We start from the raw sequence: 8,739 nt of genomic DNA, 5'->3' as shown, positions 1-8,739 counted from the left end.
AACTAATTGGTATAGTACCTTTCTTATTTAATTAAATTTGTGTGTTATCATTGATTTTGACTAATAATGTGCAGGTATAATGGCTGCCCATGGAGATGACGATCTAGACATCCGTAACCTGATCCGGAATCAATTGGCGGCGACTACTGGAAACAAGACTTCAGCCCCGATGGGTGGGAATCAAGCTACCGTCCAAGCTGGTGGGGTAGGGTCGTCGGCTCGGAAAAAGAAACCCACTCGGCCCCAACTTGAAAAAAAAAAGGCCGGATGCAAGGGCCGAGGAAGAAAGTCGCCGGGCCAAACAACGCCGAGTGGCTAGCCCCCCTGTTCCAGAAGGTCTATCTTCGCCAAGTTTTTTGGCCGGGAACGTCAACGCTCAGGATTTCCTGAGTCAAGACTTAACTTCTGAAGCCGGCCAAGGGATGCTGAGTCGCATGAGCTCGGCTCAAAAATGGAGCTTCTTCTGCGAGTTCCAAGTGCGGGCCGTGGCAATGGCCCAAAGCATAGTTATGCAGCCGAACGGCGAGGCTGATGGGCTGCGCCGGCAGCTTGCTGAGCAGGAGAAGTCTCTTCAAGAGACGCTGGCGGCTTTAACAGACGCTCAAACATCCAACAGCAAGTACCAGGCTGAAATGGATCGCAGAGGGCGGGTTGCCGACGACTTGGCCTTGAAGGTTCAGCGTCTCGAACTTGCTTTGAGGACCGAGACCGACAAGGTTACTGCTCTAGGGAAGGGGTTGGATGCTGAGAAGACCGCTTTCGAGGCCTATAAGGAGAAAGCGCGTGCCAAGGTCCTTAGCCAGCATCAGGCCGGCTTTGCCCAAGCGGCTCGGCAAGCCTGTCATTTCGGCGACTTTTCGCCAGACTTCCATCTTGACATGACGAAAGATTTCTTTCAAGGGAAGCTGGTGGACCTCACTTCTATTCCTCCTGATCAACAAGCCGACGAGGAAGCTCCGGCTCGGGCGAACGAGCCAAATGAGGATGTTACAATTCAGGAGGAAGAAGCGCCTGAGGCTGGTCCGATTCCTGGCGAGGCGGAGGTAGTTTCTTAGGTTTTTGCGTTGTAATTCCGGGCCAATAGTGCCCGTTTTTTTTTTTGTTGCTAGGCCGATAGTGCCTTTTAATAATTTCGATTTTTCTCTTCGTATACTGCTTTGAATTCTTTTCGCAATGTTTTTCTCATTGGCCGAGAGTCATCTCGGGTTAGAAGATCTAAAACTAAAGCCGCATCCTTGGCCGAGAGGCATCTCGGGAGGGAAGACGTAGGATTAAAAGTCACATCCTTGGCCGAGAGACATCTCGGGAGGGAAGACTTGTAGGATTGAAAGTCACATCCTTAGCCGAGAGACATCTCGGGAGGGAAGACTTGAAGGATTGAAAGTCACCTCCTTGGCCGAGAGACATCTCGGGAGGGAAGACTTGTAGGATTGAAAGTCACATCCTTGGCCGAGAGACATCTCGGGAAGGAAGACTTGTAGGATTGAAAGTCACATCCTTAGCCGAGAGACATCTCGGGAGGGAAGACTTGTAGGATTGAAAGTCACATCCTTGGCCGAGAGACATCTCGGGAGGGAAGACTTGTAGGATTGAAAGTCACATCCTTGGCCGAGAGACATCTCGGGAGGGAAGACTTGTAGGATTGAAAGTCACATCCTTGGCCGAGAGACATCTCGGGAGGGAAGACTTGTAGGATTGAAAGTCACATCCTTAGCCGAGAGACATCTCGGGAGGGAAGACTTGTAGGATTGAAAGTCACATCCTTGGCCGAGAGACGTCTCGGGAGGGAAGACTTGTAAAAACTTTAATGTTAAAAATGTATAGTAAGTCAAAGATAATTGAACTGTGTTGTTATTGATTGGATGCCTCATTAAAAACCTTGCCGGCCAAAACCTCCTTTCACGATTTTTTAAGAGGAGAAAAGACCGGTTCAAGGAAAAGAGTGCATCATTATACATAGTTGAAATGTAAATACATGATGTTGATTCAACTGTAATATGTCTTCAAATGAGTAGAATTCCATGTCCGAGGAACGACCTTGCCGGACAGCTCTTCTAACTTGTACGCTCCATTGTTGAGGACATGCCGTATCCGGAAAGGGCCGTCCCAGTTGGCTGATAGCTTCCCTTCTGAAGAGTTGCGTCTGGCTGACCCGGTTGCTCTCCATACAAGATTACCTTCGTGAAATGTTCTCGGCTTAACACTTGAATTGAAACGGCGTGTCATGCGTTGTTTACATGCCTCGGCCACAATCTGTGCTTTTTCCCGTGCTTCATCGAGGACATCAAGCTCAGCTCGGAGCGAAGCATTGTTAGACTCCTCATGGAAGTGTTGTCTTCGGAATGATGGCTCTCCGACTTCAACCGGGATCATGGCGTCCGCGCCGTAAGTCAGGCGAAAGGGTGTCTCTTTTGTTGCTGATTGTGGTGTACATCGATACGCCCAAAGGACCTCTGGCAACTCTTCGGCCCATGCCCCTTTTGCCGAACCGAGCCATTTCTTTAATTCGGTGAGGATAACCTTATTGGCCGCTTCGGCCTGGCCGTTCGACTGGGGGTGTTCAACTGATGTAAACCTATGCCGGATGCCAAGGTTTTCAAGGAAAGAGTTGAACTTTTGTCCGTGAATTGTAGGCCGTTATCCGAGATGATGGCATATGGGATGCCGAAACGGGTAACTATGTTCTTCCAGACAAATTTCTGGACATTAGCGGCGGAGATGCAGGCAAGCGGCTCGGCCTCAATCCACTTTGTGAAGTAATCGACAACTACGAGGAGAAACTTAACTTGTCCCTTCGCCACCGGAAATGGGCCGAGTACATCAATGCCCCATAAAGTAAACGGCCATGGAGAGCTGATGTTATGCAGTTCAGCAGCTGAGGCATGGATGAGGTTCCCGTATTTTTGGCACTGAACACATTTCTTGACAAAGTCGGCGCAGTCCCCCTTCAGAGTTGGCCAATAATAACCGGCCCGCAAGACTTTAGCTGCTAAGGTTCGTCCTCCGGAATGGGAGCCACAAATACCCTCATGGACTTCCCTCATCACGTAATCTGCTTGGTGACTATCTATGCATTTGAGCAGCGGGGTGGAGAACCCCCGTCTGTAGAGGTCCTCGGCTATCATGGAGTATCGAGCCGCCTGTGTTCGCAACTTCTTAGCTTCCAACGGGTCGGCCGATACTGCGCCGTTAGTGATATAGTTCCGAATGGGTGTGGTCCATGAGGGTGATTCATCTATTGCCATGCACTCAGTTGTTACGCTTGGGGAGGGAACTTCAAGATGAATAGTGGTGCGTAGCTGTCCTGGCTTCTGGCTGCTGGCGAGCCGAGCTAACTGATCAGCTCGTTCATTGTTGTTACGCAAAACATGCCGAACCTGAACCTCGCTGAATTCATCATTCAATTTTTGGAATAAATGATAGTATTGTAATAAGTTTGCATCTTTAACTTGGTAATTATCATTGACCTGCTCGACCACTATCTTTGAGTCGGTCCAGCATATGACTCGCTTCACATCCATCTCGGTTGCCAACCGCATCCCAGCTAGTAGGGCCTCGTATTCCGCTTGGTTATTCGAGGCACGAAAATCGAACCGAAGGGACTGCTCAATTGTGACGCCTGAGGGACTAGCCAGTATCACTCCTGCTCCGCTGCCTTGGGCGTTAGAAGACCCATCGACATGCAAGGTCCATGATTCGTCTTCAAAACGCCCCGAAGGGGTAAGCTCGTTAACAAAATCAGCCAAGTGTTGCGACTTGATTGGACCTCTCGGCTCAAAGGACAAATCGAACTCTGACAACTCGACCGACCATGCCATCATTCGGCCGGCAGTCTCGGGTTTTCTTAATACTTTTGCCACTGGACAATCGGTCCGAACAATTATCTTGTGGCTATGAAAGTATTGTCTGAGTCGACGAGCAGTGTAGATGAGTCCTAAAGCTACCTTTTCAATTAACTGGTATCGTCGTTCGGCCTCCTGCAAAGTCCGACTGATGAAATACACTAGTTGTTGCCCTTCTCGGTTTTCTTGTATTAGCGCAGCGCTAATTGAGCTGTCGGAGACCGCTAAGTATATGATCATGTCAATGTTGGCAACTGGTTTGGAAAGGACTGGGGTGTACTAAGGCGCTCCTTGAAATGTTGGAATGATGTTTCACACTCCTGGGTCCATTGGAATCGCTCGGTTTTCTTGAGCAAAAGGAGGATGGGTCTAGCTATCTCAGCTAGGCAAGGAAGAAAGCGGGAGAGCGAAGTGAGCCGGCTTGCCAACTTCTGAACTTCTTTCAGGGTACTTGGGCTTTTCATGCTTAGAATGGCTTGGCACTTGTCAGGATTTGCTTCAATGCCGCGACTGGACAACATAAACCCTAAAAACTTGCCGCCTGAGACCCCGAATACGCACTTGTCGGGGTTGAGTCTCATTTGGTGGTGCCGAAGCGCGTGAAACACATCAGTCAAGTCCTGTGCGTGTACAGATACGCTACTTGACTTTACTACCATGTCATCAACGTACACCTCCACACATCGGCCAATGTGGTCACTGAAAATTTTGTTCATCAACCGTTGGTAAGTGGCTCCGGCATTTTTCAGGCCGAAGGGCATAACTCGGTAACAGTAATTGGCTGTTTCGGTGATGAACGCCGTTTTCTCTTCATCCTGAGGGTGCATTCGAATTTGGTTATATCCGGAATATGCGTCAAGGAATGACAGGAATTTGTGGCCAGATGCCCCATCGACGAGCCGATCAATGTTTGGTAGCGGATAGGCATCCTTCGGACAGGCTTTGTTCAAATTGGTGTAGTCAGTACACATGCGCCATTTCCCATTCGGTTTCTTGACCATTACTACATTAGCTAGCCAAGTTGAGTAGTGTACCTCCCGGATGAACTTGGCTTCTAGCAACTTACTCACTTCGGCCTCTATTGCCGCCTTCCTGTCCTCCCCAGCCTTTCGACGCCGTTGAGCGATCGGTCTTGCTTCTTTGCTTATAGACAACTTGTGACAGAGGAAACTAGGATCAATGCCGGGCATGTCAGAGGGATGCCAAGCAAATAGGTCACTATTTTTGAGGATCACTTGGCGGACAGCCAATTGTTCCCGCTCGGACAGGTTGGCTCCTATATAAGTGACTTGTGACTCCAACACCCCTACTTGAATCGGTTGCTTATCATCAACAGGTTCGACTCTTTCGTCCTGATCGATCCGGGGATCAAGGTCCACAGTCGAATGATGGGACACCGAGTGAACCCCACTCGGCCTCCTAGGTACCTCGTCTTTTATTCTTGGCAGTCGCAAACTAGCGAAGTAACATTCCCGCGCCGTCTTTTGGTCGGCATGAACCGTGACGACTCGTCCTGACTCGGCCAGAAATTTCATGGCCAGATGAGGGGTAGATACGACTGCTCCGAGCCGATTCAGTGATGGTCGTCCAAGGAGAATGTTGTAAGATGTGCTGGCGTGTACCACCACATATTTAACTGAAACATCTCGGTATTCGGCGCCTTCAAATCCGAACCGAGTCGACAACTTGATGTATCCCTTGGTCTTGACCCGTTCGCCGGAGAACCCGACCAAAGGTTCATCATACGGAACTAGCTCGGACTCCGGGATGCCCAACTGCTTGAACGTATTCCAGTAGAGGATGTCGGCCGAACTTCCTTGGTCGACCAGCGTCTTGCGTACAATACAATTGTGAATTTCGACGCTGATTACCATTGGATCATCCTGGTCCGGATCGATGCCTTTAAAATCAGCTTCAGTGAAAGTTATAGTAGGAAGGCGGTGACGAGCGGATTCGATGGCATGAACATGCCGGACAGCTCGTAGGTGTCTTTTTTGTGCAGATGAAGACGAGCCACCTCCAGCGAATCCCCCGGCAATGGTATTGATGACTCGCCGAGGCTGTGCCGAAGGCTCATCCTCTCTTCTATCTCTAGACCAACTACGTTCTCTGCGAGAACGTGTTTTTGTCCTTTGTTCGAGTTGGTCGCGTCTCCGTGACCGGTCTTCGTATCTCGATCGGTTTGGACGCTCAACGAAACCTTGCAGCTGTCCCTGCTTGACTAAGTCTTCAATCTTATCCTTCAGAGCCAAACAATCGTCAGTTGAATGCCCACGGTTGCGATGATATCTGCATGACTTGGTCGTATCGGCCCGGGGAGGGGTTGATGCTCGTTTTGGGATGACCAGTATATCCGAGGCCAGTGCTTGTTCTAATACTGTTGACCGGCTAGTATTGAGGGGCGTGTATTGTGAGTACCTTGGTCCCCGAGGAGGCTTCTCGCGGGGAACCAACTCTTTCGGTCGACTCCGAAAACTCGGCTCGGCCAGCTTGTCAGGTTTTATTGACACTTCTACTCGGGCTTGGTTCCGGAACTCGGCCAATTCCTCCATCTGCATGTACTTGTCGGCTCGCCGACGCAAATCATCCATGTCTGTAGGGGGTTTCTTACAAATGTTGTTGGCAAAAGGCCCTGGCTTCAAGGCAGTGGTAAGGTGGTGTAGAGCTACAGCAGGGTTTAAGTCTCGAATTTTGAGCGCCGCTTTGTTGAATCGGCTCATGAATGTCCGAAGAGATTCCTTCTTCTCCTGACGAATGTTGATTAGTGCCAACGAGGTCAATTGGTGAGGCCGACTGGTAGCAAATTGAATTGTGAACTGGGAAGCCAACGTACTGAACGAATCAATCGAGTTGGCCGGAAGCCGAGTAAACCAACTCAGTGCTCGTCCCTTTAAGGATGTTGGGAAGATTCGGCATAGAGCAGCATCATCGTTTGTGCTTAGAGTAACTTGAGTCAAGAACACATCCACGTGTTCGTCTGGATCGGTAGTGCCATCATACTTGTCTAAGGGCAAAGACTTCCAATGGTCAAGGAGTGCCATCTGCATGATGTTCGGGGTAAAAGGATGCCGATGTGCTCCGGCCGGCAAAGGCTGGATCGGTCGGCCGACCGAAGCATGCACAGCTGGAGCGGCGACAGAGGTGTGGGGAAGAGAAGAGTGAGGGCCCTGCGAGTGGAACGACCCCTGTGTGTGAGTTGTCTCAGATGGTTTCCATGTGGGATCCCGGTATTGATTTTTCAGCGCAACATTCTCTTCTCTCAATGCAGCCATCTCGGCAGCATCTCTCTCGCTGTTGTTTCATGGCGATCATTTCTTCCTTCATCTGGCGCACCATATCGGTCAAGTTTGTCTCCTCAACCGTCTCGGCCCCGGACTGATGCTCGTCTTCAGACTGTTGCCCTTCAAAATTAGTATTCCTTGTCTTTACCATGATTCTTTTACTCGTAAACTTTCAGTGCTTCTGCAATGCTATCGGTTCGGCCCCACGGTGGGTGCCAAAATGTACCTGCTTAAGGATACACTCGTAGTCTTCTTGGTAAGAAGGGCCGAACGGATACTTCAAACGGATTCTTCAGAGGGGGGAGGTACCTGCAAAAGGCACTCCAACGCTCAAGTCAGGATAAGCACGATATTCTAGGATAATTAATGAACAGTGACATACCTTGTTATGTGTGACCTATTTATAGCATCTGACATGGGCCTGAGCGTGATGGGCCCTCTCAGATATTTACCAAATTAGGTAATACGGTACTAATTGGTTGTTAGGCTTTAATCATGTACTTACCTTTCTTAATTGTGATTACCGTTATGACTTGTTTAACCCTTCGGCAAGAGGCCGAGCCGACTATTCAATACTAGTCGGAACGGCAAATGACCGAGCCGTCTAGTCCGTATACGGCAGCTTGTATACTTCCGGTATGATCTATGTCGGAACGGTACTTGACCGAGCCGACTCGATGAGTGATGATGGTCCATATTGGCATTAACCAGACTGATGTCGGTTCTCGGCCTCATGCCGAGCCGACGTTGATGGTGATGCTTGTACTTGGCTTACTATGCATGAGTGCCTGACGAAATGGCACGTGTTGGCCCACGTGACCGATACGGTCTCTCCGGTACACAAGCTATTAGTGTTCCTTTGTTGTCTGACTTGGATTAAACTTTTCAAATGACTACCCATATGGCAAAGTAACGTGATTTGCAAAGCCCAAGAACAAGCCCGTACAGTATGCAAAATTTCATTTCCCTTATGCCATACATTTTTCCTCTCGTTTTACATAAACAAAAAGTAAGCACAAAAATGTTATTCATAAATAATAAGGCAAATATGTGAAACAAATATTTCTAACTTAAAATTTATGAGATATAGGAAATAACTATTAAAAGAAAATATGCATGTCTTTTATGAATTTTCATGTAAATTTGTATAAATCATAAAAGTAAGCAAAATTTTGCCGAGTATTTCAAAGCGTATTCATCTTGTAGATTGGAAAATGCTGACAAATACTCAATGACTGAACAACTAAAGCATTTCCAATGTTGTTCCCGACAACCATGGCAGTCCATAGTATGAGTATGTCAAGCACAGAATATGCATCCGCAAGATCTAAACAAGCTATTAGTGTTCCTTTGTTGTCTAACTTGGATTAAACTTTTCAAAGGACTACCCATATGGCAAAGTAACGCGATTGGCAAAGTCCAAGAACAAGCCCGTATAGTATGCAAAATTTCATTTCCATTTTCCATACTTCTTTCCTCTTGCTGTACATAAACAAAAAGTAAGCACAAAAATGTTATTCATAAATAATAAGGCAAACATGTGAAACAAATATTTCTAACTTAAAATGTATGAAATAAAGCAAACACCTATTAAAAGAAAATACGCATGTCTTTAA

General features: G+C 48.1%; 3 protein-coding genes across 3 annotated transcripts; all 3 read right to left on the bottom strand.

Annotated features, from left to right (window-relative positions):
* Window positions 1-1,986: 1,986 nt before the first annotated feature.
* On the bottom strand, window positions 1,987-2,373 carry LOC145956179 (uncharacterized). The gene has a single exon (XM_083071742.1). The coding sequence runs from the start codon at window positions 2,371-2,373 to the stop codon at window positions 1,987-1,989; it is 387 nt and encodes a 128-aa protein (XP_082927868.1).
* A 128-nt stretch (window positions 2,374-2,501) lies between these two features.
* On the bottom strand, window positions 2,502-4,082 carry LOC145956178 (uncharacterized). Its single transcript, XM_083071741.1, has one exon. The coding sequence runs from the start codon at window positions 4,080-4,082 to the stop codon at window positions 2,502-2,504; it is 1,581 nt and encodes a 526-aa protein (XP_082927867.1).
* LOC145956177 (uncharacterized) lies at window positions 4,079-7,114 on the bottom strand. Its single transcript, XM_083071740.1, has one exon. The coding sequence runs from the start codon at window positions 7,112-7,114 to the stop codon at window positions 4,079-4,081; it is 3,036 nt and encodes a 1,011-aa protein (XP_082927866.1).
* Window positions 7,115-8,739: the final 1,625 nt, after the last annotated feature.

The sequence above is a fragment of the Cajanus cajan genome, chromosome 3 (assembly GCF_000230855.2).
Source record: "Cajanus cajan strain Asha chromosome 3, NIPB_CcT2T_4, whole genome shotgun sequence".
In the NCBI taxonomy this organism is placed as follows: domain Eukaryota; kingdom Viridiplantae; phylum Streptophyta; class Magnoliopsida; order Fabales; family Fabaceae; genus Cajanus; species Cajanus cajan.
The sequence above is the reverse complement of the archived record's forward strand: the minus strand, read 5'-3'. Positions and strand labels throughout refer to the sequence as shown.